This window comes from Pecten maximus, chromosome 13, assembly GCF_902652985.1.
Source record: "Pecten maximus chromosome 13, xPecMax1.1, whole genome shotgun sequence".
NCBI lineage: Eukaryota > Metazoa > Mollusca > Bivalvia > Pectinida > Pectinidae > Pecten > Pecten maximus.
In genome coordinates, this window is record NC_047027.1 from 10,093,314 (window position 1) to 10,112,843 (window position 19,530).

At 35.1% G+C, this 19,530-nt stretch overlaps 1 protein-coding gene across 1 annotated transcript; it reads left to right on the plus strand.

The window, feature by feature from the left end:
- The first annotated feature begins 1,915 nt into the window (after positions 1-1,915).
- LOC117340416 (fibrocystin-L-like) lies at positions 1,916-14,208 on the plus strand. Its single transcript, XM_033902178.1, has 7 exons — positions 1,916-2,144; positions 2,430-2,960; positions 3,072-3,364; positions 3,652-4,020; positions 4,275-4,674; positions 12,760-12,978; positions 13,141-14,208. The coding sequence occupies exons 1-7, from the start codon at positions 1,973-1,975 to the stop codon at positions 13,470-13,472; spliced, it is 2,316 nt and encodes a 771-aa protein (XP_033758069.1). The 5' UTR covers positions 1,916-1,972; the 3' UTR covers positions 13,473-14,208.
- Positions 14,209-19,530: the final 5,322 nt, after the last annotated feature.

The following is a 19,530-nucleotide window of genomic DNA, read 5'->3' on the forward strand; positions in this document are numbered from 1 at the left end:
CAAAGGACATTATGCTGACAACAAACAGATGGAACGATGATGGACAACACCCTGTGGAAACCAATAGAATCACCAAGTTCGACTCGGATAACGATTCGTACTTCTTTATCCATCGACCAAACATTGAGTACGTTTACATAGAGTATATATGCGCGTGTCAAATTGAAAATTATATCAGTTCAATGTGAATATGATATAAATGTATTTCTATATCTAGCTAGCGAGTGTAACCTGCTGCGTGCAAAGTAAAGATTTATGCAATGACACTACTGACTAAAAACATTGTTCTTGATATATATATTTATGATATGAAAAAAAGGAACAAGATATTTCAGTAATTTCATTGTTGATTTGAAATCAATTTTTTTAATGTATTTAATCTTTATACGAGAGACGCCCGCGGACCTGTAAGATTGCTGGGTGTGGATCTTAACCTTTTCAAAGATATAACCTAGAAACGAAGTCAAGACTCAATATGATTGTGTTTAAAGAAACCTATAGTTCCATGGGTTGGTGAAAAATCCCTTAGCTAATTTTACAACAGGATTGTGTTAATCTCTTGATTCTATATATTGACATTGGGTGGGGATCCGACCGGTTTTCAAGACATTAAAGACAGTCTTCAAGGGTAGGGAAAGACCCCACATTCTACTTTTACAACATGAATGTGTTAATACTTTGAGGCCAAGCAATATTGCTAAATGGACCCCTTTTGCCCCCGTCCCCCAATTCCATACCGGGTCATTCCCATCATTTATATAAATCTGAATCCCAGCCTCCTGGGGATGCTACCACTTAAATATCATACATAGCTTAGGTCGGGGAAAACGTTGTTAATATCAATATTGCTAAATGGACCCATTTTGGCCTCGCCCCACAGGCACCCGGGGTTCAGTCCCATTATTTGTTTAAAAGCTAATTCCAGCTACCAATGGATGTTATCACTGGACTATCAATGTCATACATTGCTTAGGTTCATAGAAGTCGTTTATATCAATGCTGCCAAATGGACCCCTTTTGGCACTGCCCTCAGGCCCCTGCGGGGTAAGCTCCATCGTTTTTATCAATATCTGGTCATGATTCCTTCAACATTTAGTTAATTTCTGATCAGTGGTTCTTCGGACCAGGTGATATTATAAGGTGGCACGGTATAAATAAGTGTAGATATCCATTACAAGAAAACTTTTAAATAACGGACCATGAAATGGTCGAATTTGAGGTCAAGTAATCGCGAGTGCAGACATTTCAAGCAAAATAGTAATTATACTGAAGAACAGAAAAGAGTAAAACCTTTCTGAATGTAGAAACTCAGTTTCAACAACCAGGAATATCACCATTCGGCTTACGATCTATCGACCAAAGCATCTATGTACGGGACGATTCAATAAGTCTTTGTTTTTTCTTGCGATATCAGGCTGGTGTGAAACACCACCAAAACGTGTTTATTTAAATAAAATATATAATAATATATGAAATGTGTAACAAAAACATTTATCTCGAATAGCAAAATAAACCCAAGTGACTGTGTTGACATGGATTGTGATGGACTGAAGAAAGCCCTTATTAAGGACGTAGACGGATCTTTCCTGGGAGAGAAGGGAGCTGTTCTATCACAGTCGGAGTGGGAGTGGGATGGCGATCCGAGAAGGGGTCTCGGAGACTATAGGATACCGCGAGAGATGCTGACCACTCTGTCTGGAGAACGTATTAACGTTAGTACCATCGCACCACACAAAGGTATGAAACTGTTAAACTTATCAGTTGTTGATATGACGTTAAGCAGTATAAACGTGTACTTATTGCTGATAAAAGTAAAATCCCAACATGATCCAGATACAGGATCAAAATCAAATTGAAAATATACTCGTTGTATATCTGCATGTTCCTTTTCACGAAAGGTATAATACGAAACGACAAGTGTCAGTACCGGACTGCCTGGCAGGCCTACGAGTGTCACGAACTGGACTATGAGATGCTTATAATAGAGAGTTTGGACGCGGACACGGAGACCCGGCGTCTGTCACCTGTCGCTTTATTAGGGGACGGTTATGTCGACCTCATTAATGGACCCCAGGACCACAGCAGTTGTAGTCAAGGTTTCTGCCGAAAACGTCTGTCTACGTTCATGTCCATAGTAGCTACAGGTAAGTTTTTTGATTCGCCTACCCATTTTGCATTGTTAAGGAATTATTTCATCAAGCAATAAAAAGTACTCACCTGTTTTCTGTATAACGTTAACAACGTGTTGCGCGAAGTGTTCCACCCAAGAACCAGTTCCGACATAACAAAAAAACGTGAAATATTAGCCTCGTGAAAATATTGCTACACTCTGTTTTGAATATGGTGATTAATCCGGATCGTAACTGGAGTTGTTGTTTCTTTCTTTATATATTAAATGTGTAGTGATTATGAAAATTATTCTTTTACAGGAAAAAACTACTCGCTATACTTCTCGACTACAAGCCCACAGACGCTAAGGCTCTTTCTGTTGAACTCCGATGATAGCCAAAGCGTTATTATAGGTATATGGTACTCCGAGTCAAACCGCCGAGATGTGTACGTGCGGGATGATCTAGTGTTAGCAAAGAATGCAAGGATGGTGAATGGAAAGTATATAGTTGATCGGCCAACACGACTCGGGGAATTCAATCCTGAAAAAAATGACGTCACAGGGGCTAATTTCTTTGACCGAGACACTAACATTCTGTATGTGTTAGTCAAAGGAAGCAGTCCGGTTAAAATAGTAACAAATCCTTCTTTAGTTGTGTCATTTCAAATACCTGCATTGACACCAGAGGAATTTTATGGTGAGGCATTGGTCCAAAATCTAGCCTTGTTCTTCGATGTGCCGCCGGAGAAGGTCAGAGTGGTCAACGTTGTCAGGGAGACCGGAAGGAGGAGAAGAGACGTTGATGGGAACATCAATATCGTGATAGAAATTGCTGATCCGCCAACTACAGGTAATTAACGTTTTCATTGTGTTATTTTAACCTCAAAGTTTTTTTGTATCCATCAGCTGCATATAAATATAAAATCTTGTTCAATCAATGAAATTGTACTTTTTATTGAAGGTGGAAATGCTACTGTTAACGAAACATTGACAACAGATGCATTGCTGAACAGGTCGGCAGTGTTCATAAACACAGTTCAGGGAGGAGGAAATATAAGTAAAGCACTGAATCTCAGTATTAGTGGCATTGCTGTGTCTGAACCTCATATTGACAATGGGTTGAATTCACCACGTGCTGACACTTCCGGTAAAATCACTGTTCCAAAGAGCATGAATATATCCGTACATCTTGATCCGTCGTATGAAACTGCGCTCTTTCATATACAACCTTGCTTGCGCGTGTTCGATATAGAGGTAAGTTATTAGTTTGTAAATTATGTATACATCTTTCCAAATCGAAGCATAACTTGGTTCAGTTCATGACATCTGAAGTGAAATCGAAGTAGGTAATGCATGTATATTGGCATTTGAGGCAGAAGGCAGAAAAGCCCAACATAGAGTTACCGTTCTTGGTAATTGTGCAATCTGAAACGTTTTATGTTATCTATCCTATTTGTACAATTTAATAACATTGTATATCATGTTTGCTTCGCGTGCAAACAACTTCATTGTATATCATAATATATATGTTATCTCTCTAGGATGAACCAATGGAAAAACTAGGAAGTGTTGGAGATCCTTGGCGTATCGCAGCTTACCTAATATCAGGAGCTGACCGGTCTGTCAAGTTACAAGGAACAACATCGGTTGATGTAGTCGGGGGATGGGCCAACTTCTCGGATCTCGCGTTATCACATTACGGAGAAGACTTCACCATTCATTTTAATAAGACTTACCCTGATAATGCAATCGATTTGAGAGTTCTGTCTGATAGTTTCACTATAAAGAGAATCAGTATCGGACTAAACATCATATCAACCAATATTACGCTTGTAAACAATGCAACAACATCGAGGATCGAACTGCTTGACAACACCACACAAAATCGAATCAGCAATATTACGTGGAGGGTAAGTAATTGTTAACATTAAAATGGTGATATATCTAACTAGTTTTTAAGCATACGCAATGTCTGGTAATCAACACACTTTAGGTTTATTTGAAAGCTATACTGTAATTATCAACTATTGTAAATGTCTGTATTGAAAGCAATGGTTTATGCAAGAATATAGTAATCTTTGGACACTGCGGATTTGTGATAGTATCCGCTAAGTGTGTTGATTAAAACTGATGTTGAATACAGAATTATTTTGATAAATTGTAGGGTCATACGTGGACTGTAATGGTTGACCTCGATAATAGCGCGGACAACAGCGGAAATATGACCGGGTCTAAGCAAGCGACATTCAATCAATCAACTGGAGACGCCATCTTTAATGACCTGGTGTTCGACCAGATTGGTGTTTATATCCTGAAATTCCATGTAAAGTCCTCACCAGAGGAGTATGACCTGTATGGAGAGTTTCGGGTCCAAGTACTAAGTGAGGTCCAAGTACATCTACATAACAGCAATAATGCTACCTCGACAAATATATCTCTGACTTTTAATGAAAGTTATGCAGATGTTGTTGGAAAAAGAGACGAACACTTCGGAGCCATGGTCGTCAACAGACTCGCCAGAAAATATAACGATGTATATTTTGATCGAATAACAGTGATACCAGGTATATGAACTTCATTTGAAATGTTAACTAATGTAACAGTATTGTGTGAATGATACAACTGCATTATCTTCTCTTCCATGTTTTTCTTCATATAAACAGTGTATGGTAATCAACCTGCGTGATTTGTCAGACGAATACTTTTAGGATTACGTTTTTTTTTTGTCTTTTTCAAACGCGTTCTTTGACAATGTCTTACTCTAGTCAATATGATTGAATGGTCTTTTCCTGTGTAAAAGGCCGAGTACAGCCAAGTCGAAGAAGTAAACCATTGTCCATTGATAATTCATATGAATGTCGCGTGAATAATATATAAACGTTATATCATTGTCATATGTACATCACTGTTGATATGTTATAAGAATACATATGAACTGTGCTAAATTTATTTATTATGGTTATATCAAAAAATAAAATACACAGCAAAGAATAAATTTATATCATGTTTACCAAGTTAACTATACACCATTCTACCATGTTTGCTTTGCAACGCCAGTTTTGATTGGTTTAAAACCATGTATTATTTTCCAATAATACACGCTCGTGCCAATAATACACGCTCGTGAGTCACGGCTGTTACAACTTTATATATCTAATATTCACTTATTTCTTGTAAAGTTACAATAGCCGAGTGGGTTAGTCTTCCATTAAATTTTTATCACGACGCAAGTTCGAATCCTACGGAGGCCCCCTTTTTTTCTTTTTTTTTCTTTATCCCTTTTTTTTAAATTTTCATAATCAATGCCATATTATAAATGCTCTTGATCGTAGTACTGTAGTGCCTGTAAAGAAATGTATATTTCATCAACAAATAATGCAATACTCAAGAAATAAATTACAAGGTTTTCCCGGGGTTTCTTTGCTGTTTTTCTATTAGAAAGAGGTCGATCTCAGAAACAAACAGTACATGGTAGAATAGAAATAATCAACTTTGACTCGTGTATTGTTGCAGGATATACAACGAGGACGAGGATATTTTGCAATTAAATTAATAACGAAGGCTGTTAATTTAATTGCAAAATATCCTCGTCCTCGTTGTATATCCTGCAACAATACACGAGTCATCGTTAATTATTTCTTAAGTACAATATAAATAGTGAGGAAAACTAATCCATAGAGCGTTATTTTGTTATATATCATATTAATCTTATTCGTTTCATTTACATATCTAAAAGTAACAATCATCCAATATGGCTTTTTACAGGAAGTATCGTGGTATTGGTAGAGATCACTCAATATTCTGAGGATACAAATACAACTCTACAGGTTATGGCTATTTTCCTGGAAAGTCAAATCTTCATCTTTAATAGGGTTATACTGAAACCACCAACGCTAAGGGGTAATAGCCAGAAACTTCGTAAGTATCAGCACACCTATTAGATAGTTATACATTTCCACATTTCACACTTTAATATTACCTCTTTTTTATTCAAAATACCGTATTATGTTTGTAATTCGATAAAAAATCAACAAGAAAGCATATGTTAACATATCACCATGCCTCCTCCATGCGTTGTGTTTATTACATTTGTGTTTGTTACAATTGATATTGACATTGATGATACGCGTATATGATATACATTGTAATGAATACTACGATACTAGCATTGACACTTTTATGTATATGTTATACTAGAATCTAAAGACAACTTCATCTACGCCAAACACTAAAGGTAAGCTCATTCTTTCACCCTTTAAATACCCTCACTCTACATAGATAAGCGGCAGGTAAATTGCATATCTATGTTAAAAAGGTATCTGAACCAGTAAACGTCGAGGGAAAGTAATCAAAAATGAAAGTTTTTGTTTTTTGTATATATCCCTACTTGAAAATTATTCAACAAGATATCTAATGCATCTAATGCTGTAAATAAACCTTTTCCTAAAATACATCACGATAGACCGGGAATACCAAGCGAGACTGAAAACATCGGATTTTATCCGAAGAATGTGATATAGGCCATATCATGAGTTTGATAAAAAAGAAATTAAATCCTGGGATCACCACAAATTACTCTCGATTTCTGTAAATTAAACGCAAACATTTCATTTCCGAAGCTAAAATTACATAAACGGATACTCATAATGATTATACGTAGCAAAAGATGGACATTACAATTGATACAAATTAAACAATTGTAAATGGTAGTTTTATAATTTACTTTACATATTGTTATACATATACTTTCTACCACTTCATTTAAAATGGAAACAATTCAATAACATATTAATTTATAGATTTATTATACATCTATCGGATATATCCCATTTTATAATATATACATAACGCACAATCCAGACACTCACACCACGGGTTAAGATGGGAGCTTAGGCAAGTTTTAATTAGGACATAGTGACCACCGGACAGAGGAGCTAAAACAGTTACAAGAGACTAATAAAACAACTGGACCTACATTTACTTTGATTATATAATATAAAGATATAAAGTTACTTTTATATTCAAATAGGTTTCATAACAAACGGACATTTAATAATGTATGCTATGTTACTGAATTAATAGAATATTAAGAGTTTTATATTTATATTTTTTATTTCTATATTTTTTTTTATTTTACTAGTTTCAATATATTTATTTAAACAAATTCTCAATAAATGTGCATACATACAACATGTACTTTAAATTACAACTAGCAAGAAATAGTTTTACTTGCCAGCTACTATTAATGGTGAAATAATACCATAGGAAACAAGGTGTCCTCTCTCTTCTATAGTAGAATATGAAGTGCAAAGAAAGCAAGAAAAGATAGTGTCTTAGGAAGAAATTAACATGTTAGAGATTCCTCTAACCGTAGGTCTCTGTCCGTGTCACATGTCATCACATGAATAATTAAAAATAGAATGCACTTGTATACATGAGTCACTACACATCATTTAGGGTAGCACAGGCCGATGTGTCATGAATCATACTTACATAGCATACAATATGGCTCGCACAAGTACTACACTATTTAGTTTACAATTCAAATATATATATATCCCTTTCACACAAATTGGTTAGCAACACTTAACAAATAGGCACATAACAGCTATCAATATAATCTAGAAGATGAACACCTATACACAACAAATAAATGGTTGGGTTACGAAAATCTTTACATTCACAATATTTCCCAACCTGAAGAAAATGTAAAAAAAAAAAAAAAAAAAAAATATTATCTTAATACGAACACGTGATATACATACTGTGATCGGTTTAGGCTCGAACACGGCACTTTTTACTATACAGTTTTCACAAAAAAAGTATATTTCTCATGTTGGTATATCCTGATCTGAAGAAGATTGTTTCTGAATGCAAGTCACGATCATAACGTTCCTATTTTAAGCAAATAATTTCAACTGAATGTTACCTAACTGTATTTAAGTGGAATTTTACAATATAGACTGGTAAACGCCAGCTCTCTCTAGTGGGAAAACCACGGATTGTAAAATGTACAACCTCCCTAAACCCCTTTTATTTGTAGCTTTTGATTCTAGCCTATTTCTATCAGGTTTGGTGAAAAACAATAATTACAATAAGTACATAGGCATTATAAACCACTTCGTGGATTTGTTTGGTTTGGTTTAATATTGTTTAATCTCATAGTAATAGCTTAGGTCATGTAAGGATGGTCTCCTCTGTATGCAAGATGCTTGCGTGAGGTGTATGGGTGTGCATTTAAGAAAGTTGTAGTATGTTTGTTTTTGTCTCCATGTGCTTCTGCGGGACTGATGGCGACTTTATCGTGCTACCTTGCTGAAGCATGCTGTCAAGGACGACCGCCAGGACACCCTACCTCGTCACATTATACTGACAACGGGCGAACCATTCGGCCCTTGTTCATAAGGTTGAGAGCAAATACCGATTTTATAGACATATCTCGACCAGGGAACAAAACCCCAAACCTTCCTCACAGGGGCCAACGATCAACAAAAATGGCAAAAGTTAGGCAATGTCAACGGAAATTAACTGATTGTACTGATTGTAATGGGGGACCACTACAGATGTCCCCCAAACACCCCCAGTCATACCAATGTGTTCGGTATCACTCAAACCTATCTTTACCAGTTTTCACTTAAATCTGAAAATTTCCTTATTACGACTAATCAGAGGCCTCCATTTCGTTACCGTGGAAACCAAACTTCCCGAAAATGCTACCACGTTATTTGGCATCCCTAAAAGCCGCGATGTACCATATTTTACCGAAATTGGAGACTTAAATCCAAAGTCGGAAATTTACTTCGTTTAGGGAACATGAAAATAACCCTTTCAAAATATATGTCACAGTGCCACAATTATATAGTCCGACAGTCGATTGACGCACGACGACTGGCAAAAACTACACTCTGTATATAACGTGAAAGAAAAACTTTCCTTGATTGATATTATCAGAAACAGAATGGATCAATTGCTGTTTGCATGTTTAAAAATTACACATTTCCTGACTTTATTCGGGTAAATGAATACATAACATTTTTTTACGATTTCTGTCATAAGTATCAGTGCGGTTGGAATAAACGTTAGTGTGCAACGCTGCACCAATATTCTATTGCGAAGAAATATATAACTTTTAGTAAAAATAAAAAATAAAAAATACAATATAAATAAATCATGACAATAGAATAGACGAAAACATAATACATGTACAGAGCACATCTGACATCGTATGACTATAGTAGGAACTACCTTTAACACACTGACAGGACACCCAATCAGTATATAACAGAGACAACACACACGAACGAGACAAAGAAAATAGCCGCACTCCGATCTATAGAGTAACGTATGCAAGGGTACGATGGCCGACAAGAGCCTGGCAAAATGAAATGAAAAAACTGTAACACTTTTTTCAATGGTACAGTTTTTTCATATCTTTTTGTACCATAGAAAAGTGTACCATGGTACAAAAAGATGTGAAAATTCAAATCATTTTGTACTTTATGTGTTACAGAAAGATTATAAACTACTTAGGAAAAAACACAGCTTACATTCACATGTTTATGTACCAATAGCCGGTATCAGCCGGCAAATGATGTGAAAGGTTTTGTACCGCGTTACACTTTTTTTATTTTTTTTTGTACCATTTTTTGGTACAAAAAGATATGAAAAAAGTGTACCAAGAAAAAAAAGTTACAGTTTTTTTCATATTTTTTTGTACCATCCGTGGTACAAAAGATGTGAAAAAACTGTACCATCAGAACATCGGAATGTCGTTATCCAACACCATGATCAGGGCTGACCCCGAATAGCAAAGGTTTGATAACACCGTCACAACAAGCCGCAAAGTTTATTAATCACTTCTGAGGACACAAATCGAGTCGAAACTTTGGTGTAAGTATTGGGGTGTACCTTAGGGGCTAAAAATTATTGAATTAAACCTGTATAATGTCGTCATTTCTATTTTAGATATAAACAATTGAACGATTGAAAAAACATTACAGCATTTCTCTAATAGTCTTACAAAATATATATATTCCTCGATGTCTTCAGTAAAACCAACTATATTTTACGAGTGGGGCTAATATTTCGATATTTGCGCATTCGTGAAAAATATCAAAATATTAGTCACATGTGTGTGAAACACATTTGGTATTATTGAAGATGCTATTAGATATGCTGTTTATTACATTTTCATAACAAAATATACCGGATCATCTTTTAACTTTTTCCATTGTCGTTTGTATGCAGGGTTTTGATTAAATATCACTTTTATAGAATGATTACTTTTCGATGTTTCACTGCTAAAAGCGTAATAACGAAACCCATCGGTGTCTTTTACTCGAGAAGTTTTTATTACGTAATAAAATTGATGGTCCCATTTCCCCAAAACGGACCCCATCGGTGTCTTTAGTTTCTTTTACTCGAGAAGTTGAGGCAGATTGGATACATTGACAATGTAAGTACAAATAATTCGTCACTGGAAAAATTATTAAAGACGTTTTTAAAATGAAAAGTAAGTTAAAAAAGACAACTGATCATTTTGCAAGCCCAACATCAATATACATGACGATTGGATCATCCAGTAGCCAGACATTCCGGATACTAATTGGCAGGCTATGTGATGACAGCTTTATCTGGGAGTCATTTGTCAAACTCAGTAACCCTTATGTCTGGCCGTTTCATATGTTTCTGTACCATGGCTGTTTTCGGCCGCTTTTTGGTACAAAAAGATAAAAAAGCAACTGACTCATTTCAACTCCGCTTTCACATCTTTCTGTACCATACAATAGTACAAAAAGATGTGAAAAAAATGTACCATGAAAAAAAGTGTTACAGTTTTTCAATTTATTTTGCCAGGCTCTTGTCGGCCATCGTACAAGGGGGAATACGCGTTTTATCAACAAATTACCAAATGCGACTGAAATGTTCCTAGTGAAAGTTAAAATATAAACCTTCCAATAGATATAAATAGTTAGCTAGTTTTGCATCGTAACCAGTAATATTCACACATTAATTTAAATTTGTCCACACTAAACTGTCTGACAGAAAAGAAAAAAAAAACATAAAAACAAACAAAAAACCCAACCAAACGACAAGACAGTAGGTTACATATTAAAACAACTAATAAATATTATTATTGTCGCGCCTTTATATGAAATTGTGTTGTGTTTGATACACCATACAATAATACAAAGTAATTGTTTATTTGTCCAAACATACATATTACATCATTTGTCATATTTGAGACCCGAATGTACAGAGCTCGACTTCTTCTACCAACGATATCCATATTTCGTGAATATTTTTTATTACATTTTGATTTTCCTGAACTATACGAATAAGCTAAGGTTGAACTATGCACGGCTAACATGACTATTGCACGGCCACGTTCGAACTCTTGAGCACTCGTGACGTTTCGGAATTTAGTCCTACCCTTTCAAGCGTCTAGGTTACTCAGATGTGAACACTGTCAGATTCTGTTATGGCGACTTATAGTCCTACAGGAAAGTCAAGATTTTAGTGACTCTAAGCGTATGTACTAGCCTTCGGCCTCGTGCAATAGAACATCGTCGATCAAGCTAGGATTGCACATACATCCGTGATATATTTGGTTAATATAAAGCTGCGGGGAAAAGGTGCGAGTTAAAAAAATGTAAACATAATGTTTTGGTCGTGATAACAGCATTACGCTAAATTCGGTTGTGCGAATTTCATATTTTTATATGTTTATATGTTTTCTTCGGAGCGCCGATTCACTTTATTACTAATGTTAAATGTATGTTACCATAAAAAAATCCTTAAAATAGGTAACAGTATATTATTAATTATGGGTAATTGCTTTAATAATTATGAACACAATTCGACAAAAAGTGTATGATTTTATTTATTTACAGGGTTTAGAATATTTTAATCATAGTCTAATACATGTATATCTCTTAATGTATGTCTCCCATGTAGTAAAATGCTTCTATTTCACAACTGGTGCATTTCGATAGAAATGTTGTACATGAATTACTTAAAATGAATATGTATAAACTACTTGAAGGGACAATGGAAAACGAATTGATCCGCCTTTCTTAACAACTCTTTCTGCGCTCTTTTTGCTTGTTGAGATGCCCCGTTGACGCACATTTCTATATTAATTTCAATTTTAGCAAGTAAGTTAAAACTTGATAAAAAGTATCAAATGAGTTTCGTCTTGAAAAGGTAAGCATGGTACCACATTGATGATTCTTCTTTCTGCACCAGGTAAGTGAATGATGATTATGAAATACAATGTGTATTGCATGAAACATGCAAGCTTGTTAGTAGCTTATTCTTGCTTTGTAATCCATGTTCCGATTTATGACATACATGGATAAAGGTTCAACAGTACTAGCTTTAATGGGAAAATGTTATATAAACATGTTGATACATTTTCAAATCGATTATATCAAACAAGCTTTACAGATTTTGCCTCGCAATCATTAGCCCTCGTTTTCGCTATCTCATCAGACAAATAAGACGTTTTTTAACAGAAATCAGATGTAGGGTTCAAATAGAGGACCATTTCGACAAAAATACTCAATTGAGGGTTACGATCATGCAAACATGCATTAGGTTCAATTTTTGCTGTACTTGAATTTGTCTTGCATGATTTCTCTTAATAGTGAGCTCGACAGAACAACTCACAACAACATCCAGCAAACAAACAAGTGCTAATGAGAGCTATACAGGAACCGAAACAACGCCTTCGCCTTCCGCAAACAGCCAACTCTCCTTTTCCATGATCATTGCCATAGTTATTACTCCAGTGGCCGTTATGTTCGGAGTCATATTCATTGTTATTATCTGCAAATGCAAGAGAATACGGCAAGACGAAAGATCAGGTAAGTTGATCTTTCCCTGGAAAATATGTATGTAACGACATAAATATACTCACGGATAATTGAAGGGATGGGGAATGCTCATGTTTAAAATCAAGATATGTAGTTGTGGAAAAATAAATTAGCCTACCAACAATGCCATTATAACGTTTTATATTTCCTCAGAATACCTGACGAAAACTTCGACAGTAAGTTCTGATGACTTTACCAGGAGTAAGGGCGAAAATATCCGAAACGAGTATGCTTTCCAGTCTGCTGTTGGGATGACTTTTAAGCCACACCACATTCCGCGTATACAAACCAACACAGAAAACAGGTCATTTACTCCATCGTTTGAGATTGAACATCAACTACCATCGTCGGCAATGGGAAGTTTTCGGTCGTCTCGGGCCGACAATTGGAGAAGGCCGTTTACGGAATATGTCGATGACAAAACATCTTCATTCAGTGACGAAATGCTCTCGTCATTACAATATTATACTGGAAAAAGAAATTAAAATACACACCGCCCTCGTTCAGAAAAAAAAAACTTTCCGAGAAAGTCTTCATCAAACTGGAACAATAAACACGACTTCGTGTTTTAATTACACTATGAATGTTTTGGACAGATTGACATAATAGTAATATGATGTTTGTAAACTAATTAAAAAAAGCTTCATTCAGCGCACCATCAAATGATTCAGATGATTTGCAACTGAGTTTTGATAAAAATCAACCTATATGAACTTATGAACAAAACAAGATATATAAGAAAAAAGAATCTATTATTTTCCAATGCATTTAAATGACACGTTTTAGATTTTAGAAAACATATGTATATAAAAGATCAAAGATACGTCTGAATATATTAAGTTTAGCAAAATAAATGTAGAAATATGTTGACTATGTAAACTACATGTGTATATAAGTTATTGAACAAATTGGTACAAGTATTACCAATGATTCCCTCTTTATATCAATCAGCTACACTATAAACAGAGAACTTGAAAGTAGTATGTAGAGAACAGGACTTTATTCCATTATTGACTGGACAGTTTAGTTATATTCTAGTAAATCATTTGTATAACATACAATAAAATGCCAATAAATCACTGATTATTTTAGAGAGTATCCTTCATATTTAACATAGAAGTTACTTTTGTTTATGTCATTAAAGATTGCATCACTACATTGTGCATTATTACAATTGAATTTTAGTATTTCAAGTTTACTTCATTTTAACCTACATGTTTAAAACAGGATTTTTTATTTTGATGTGATACTTACTTAACTTAAAGTTATAATGCAAGCTACAGGTTTGTAGTAAGTTTTATCTCTTTAGATTATTATTTTAGATTTAAATAGATATAACATTTGTGTTAACTGATATTTCTTAATTTACAACATTTTCTGTCAAATTTCATTAGAAGCAGAATCCACATTTTCATTGCAATCACACTATAAGTGTTTTGAAATAAAATCAAATTTGTATTCATATATTAAGTGTATATATATTATTGTTAATAAAACATGATTAAATAAAAAAGATGGATTAAGTTATCACTAGCCCTCCACCTCTGGGTTGCGAGTTCGAAACCTACGTGGCGCAGTTGTCATGTACTGAGAGTAGGCCGGTGGTTTTTCTCCGGGTACTCCGGCTTTCCTCCACCTCCAAATCCTGGCACGTCCTTAAATGACCCTGGCTGTTATAGGATCTTAAACAAACAAAAGATTAAGTAACTGATTAATTATATTAATTTATTGATGACTATTGAAAGTTCGTCTGGACTGTCACGTTTAATATATTTATATTTCCATTAAAACTTGACTCAATATACGTACACAGGTATTCAAGGGATACTTGCCGGCTAAGTTTCCGGTTGGTGTATAAAATATATATAGCTATGCGATCCAACTTGAATTACATTCCTTTGCTGTAAGAAATATTTGTGCAATCCTCATTTCAATGAGATTAAAAAAAGCAAATACCGAGATAGAACTGGAAAATATATCCTAAAATAAAGCAGTATTTAATAATTTATAGACATTAATTTCATGAGAACAAAAATCACGTTTGAGCGTATTTTACCAAGTATTGTCTGCTGATGAAACGTCAAGTGTTGGTACTTTTTATCTCCTAAGTGATAAGCACCAAACCATAAATTGTGAAACAATTGTAGTAACATACTTGCAGGCGTGAAAAGGAGGAGACAAACTCGACAGGAATGCAATATTTAGCGAAGTAGCTGGGCATTTATATCACATGGATGAACTGGAATCGACCATTAAAAATGAATATTCAGTACCTAAAAATGTTAGACATCCTCGAGACTTAAGACTGATCTAGCAGGTATAGGAAAGTTACAGATACAGATTTAAGAAAAAAATAAGGTATGACACAATACAATATAACCAAAGGGAACACGTAATGGAGACTCAACTGATCGATTTCTTCATCAATCTAAGTACTCATTAGCTAAGACAGTTAGCTGCCACTCAAAAGTCAAATGGCTTTTGCATATCAAACAGTAACTCAAGTCCATGTGCAGCAGAAAGACCAATATAGTCTTGTAAACATCAATGTGACTCAGTCGATCGAGTTTTTCATCAGCTGAAGCGCGACTTATTCCAGCTTAAAATTTATGAGTTTGTTTTGTTTTGTTTTATTTGTTTAACATCCTATCAACAGCTTAGGTAATTTAGGGACGGTCTCCCGTGCATGTGTATGCATGCGTATGGTGAGTGCGGTATGTTTGTGTTATGTCTCCTTGTGATAGGCCGGACACCAAGCAGGACACCCCACCCGGTCACATTATACTGACAACGGGCGAACCAGTCGTCTCACTACTTTTGTATTTTTTTCAAATTGTTTGGTGTTTCCTTTGGCTAACATATACATAATGTAAGTGTATTTGGGCAGTTTTCCTAAGTTTTATAGCTTTACTACTTCCTTTTAACTGCGTCTTCAAAACCAAGTCACTATTTGTTTAAATCTCCGGCTCCTACTTTCCCTAGTTTCGAGTTGGTGTTATCTTTAGGTTATTATAATGGAATACTACGTGTTTTTCTAATAAAACTGAAGCATGTTTTCCAATTTGGTTAATTTATGTGAATATAAATATATGTTTTATTAGGACATACTGTTAATTTATTAATTCATTATGCCATCCGTATGACGAAACATTAGCACATAGTGTAATCAATTAATCATTGTTTTACTGTTTATGTTGCTCATTAGTAAACAAAATAAACCAAACCAAACCAAAGTATTCATGTACATATACATTGTTTTACGTTTTGGCAACTTTCATATTCCGATGACGTCACGCTGATAACAGGTTCCGCGTTGCATCTGCACTGCCCGAAACGAAGGCTGTAATTAGTATTTTAGTGTTTTTGTTAACTTTCGATACAGTACAACATCTAATTAAACAAGTTACAAACTGTGTTCACCGCGTTCCAGATCGGGATCGGCCGTCATTGGCACGATGGAGCCATGAATTAACACAACATTGAATCTACCAACTAGTACGTATAACCGAAAACATTCTACATAATCAGCATGTCTTCATCTGCAGATATTAGATTAAATAAGTAACGATCCGTGGCATTTGTGTAGTGATGTTTGTTCGTTCTTATGCTGCCTTTGGACACTAGAAACACTGAAGAGTTCAAATGGATATGAACATAACATCAATCTTTTAATTGTTCCAAACGTTCAACCTTTCAACTTTCAATAAATAAATATTTGGTATCCGTACCAATGTCGAAACATATCATAATCTCTCAAAATAGTAGCGGCTACTGCTTCTTATCGCTCAGCATTTTTGGAATTAGGACGACTGGTTCGCGAGATGGTCAGTAGAATGTGACCAGGTGTGATTTTAAGCTCACTGCTCTCAGCAGTATTCATCTGTGAACGAAGAAGAAAAACATATTCTTGTCGAATGCTCTAACAGGAATCGAACCAAGGTCTCCGATGTAAAAATCCATAAATATCCCCCCGAGTCAAAAGAAGCATGCTCCATTAGCCGAGTGCAGAGACCGGTTTTAACACCCTGTACAAGACACACCGACCCTCTCCATCAGCCGAGTGACAAGATATACAATGTAGGATTCAACACTGTACAGGTCACATTTAAATTTCTCACTGATATATGTATACATGTATATACAATTGCGTTATTGATATTACAGTATAGATTAGACATGTGATGACATTTTGAACTACTGTACACATCTAGTACTAGTAGGTGTATATGTATTCTACCTTAATCATTGCGGACAGGGAAAATATGTTATTTCCACTCGCCATATGTTAATAGGTCACTTCAGACAATTTCCACACGGTTTCAGGCTTCATCCAAGTATTGGACAGAGTATCAGATCTACAAGCAATTCCATTCCAGCTAATGTATCATTGCTTCTTCTTTTGCGTGATATCATAGGTTGCAAACACATTATCGTCGAAGTAAATATCCATCAACATCATTTTATATCACATTATTATTCAGATTGCACAGACATACGGTATGTCTTAAAAGTCAAAATTTTCCCTACATAACAACTATCATAATTAGTATTTCCAAACAGGTTTACATTATATTTTATTGTATATTTTGTTTTGTTTCATAGGAAATAAAATGCCAAATGTCCGATGAAAGTTTACGTCATTTTAGTTCATAAAAAGAGAGTTCCCCCGACACAGAGAACACAACACATTATCCTTAACATTCCTTAAAAGGCGGCGAAAATGGACGAGATAGATGTGTGCTTTGATAAAGCTAAATACTAATTTGTATTGAAAGGTGTTTATACCTGGTATAAAATTACACATGGTGGGCGAAACAAGAATGACTTTGAAATAAAATAGATAATGCTATCGAAAAGCCGATGTAATTGTCATTTGGAAATATTACATTTTCTTATCAATTTTCATTGGATCATAATGTCCATACTTCTGCGTGGATTTGCAATTATTTGTCAATGAAAAACGAATTTATGAGAATGATTCGAATTATAAAAATTTTCTCAGCTGGCGTTTGTGTTCATAAAACTTTATCCGTTCTGATAATTTTATATAAGCGTTTGCCCATCTGGCTTAAAACATCCGGTTATTATTATCAATAATAAATAGGCATTGAAATGCATTACATATATTTTAGTCACGATGTCATACATGCATTCTGAGAAAAGGTATACATACATTGGCATTTTGAAGATTCAACTTTACTGATGACAGGACATAGAGTGTTAAAACGTCAAACTATTGCACCACGCTGAACCAAGGAGACTTGGTACGTTGATTTAACACAACGAGTGTACTTTTGTTGATGTAGATTAAGTTATCCCATAAGCATGATATGTTTTTTTATATTCCAGTATTACAATTTTTTTGATCCATACTATTTAAAGGACAGCAGAAAACTCGTCGTTCTGCTGTATTATCACAATGCATTCTATTCCTGTTCTAGTAGTCGGAAAAAGTATTGTCGCTGTGACTCGCTTTTTGGATATTGCTACAATTGTTGTTTTGGTGCATAAACTCAAACAAAACGGAATTTGTATAAGAAATGATCAATATGAGTTTCGTAAAAAGACCACTTAAGAGATTTTGTTTGATGGAAAATTAACTAGTGTGATATCCGATAAAGCTACAGTTTTTATTGTATCATCCTGTCCCGAACCATCAAGTGTTGAACAGGGTGCCTAAATGTGAAGCCAATTGATCTAATATTATCAAATGTACAGTCAGTGAAATATTTGTTTGATGAAGTGAAAGGGGTGTACAAAAGACAAACTCGATATAAGAACCCTTCAAAACAAATTGAAAGAATCCGGATGAAAATGAATAAAAAATACACCTGTTTCGTTCTTCCTTGGCCTCGTTACTGATGGTCATGGCCTAATGTGTTGATGAAAGGAGGTGACAATCAAAACGACCAATATACAATTCATTGTAACCTGTCTTTGTACTCAATGACTCATAACCTGTCACAGGTTTACTGGATATGAGTTACAGGGTAAACAGACATACATGAACATGTATGAAGTGTGTCACAGGTTGTAAGTTATAGGTAAACAGACATGTAACAGGAGAAAGATAAAACTTAGTAGAGAGACCGGGGTTCAAACCCAGGACCCTCCAAATACTAGACGGACACTCTTCCATCGAGCTACCTGGTCTCCGATGCTCAACCCAGTCCCGTGCCACAACATTCCTCTCTCCTTTTATCAAATCTTCACCCCCCAAAGACAACCGGTTCGGATATCCCGTTGCTTTAGCATCCTCCCAATGCTTTAAAAAAGGATTTGCAAGCTTGCTAAATATGTAACTGGAGAAAGATAGTAGCCAGACAGGGTTCGAACCCAAAACCCTGCAAACTCTAGACGTACACTTTACCACTGAGCTACCTGGTTGCTGGTGCACTAATACATGTTTCAGGAGTATGTTTGTATTTGTCTCCTTGTGGTATTACCGGTAATTTGGAAAGCTTTAAAAAAAATTAAGATTGTTCCAGCACTGGCAACCTATGTCTTTCCCTTGGTTGTCATTTAGATTAAGAAAATATTTAT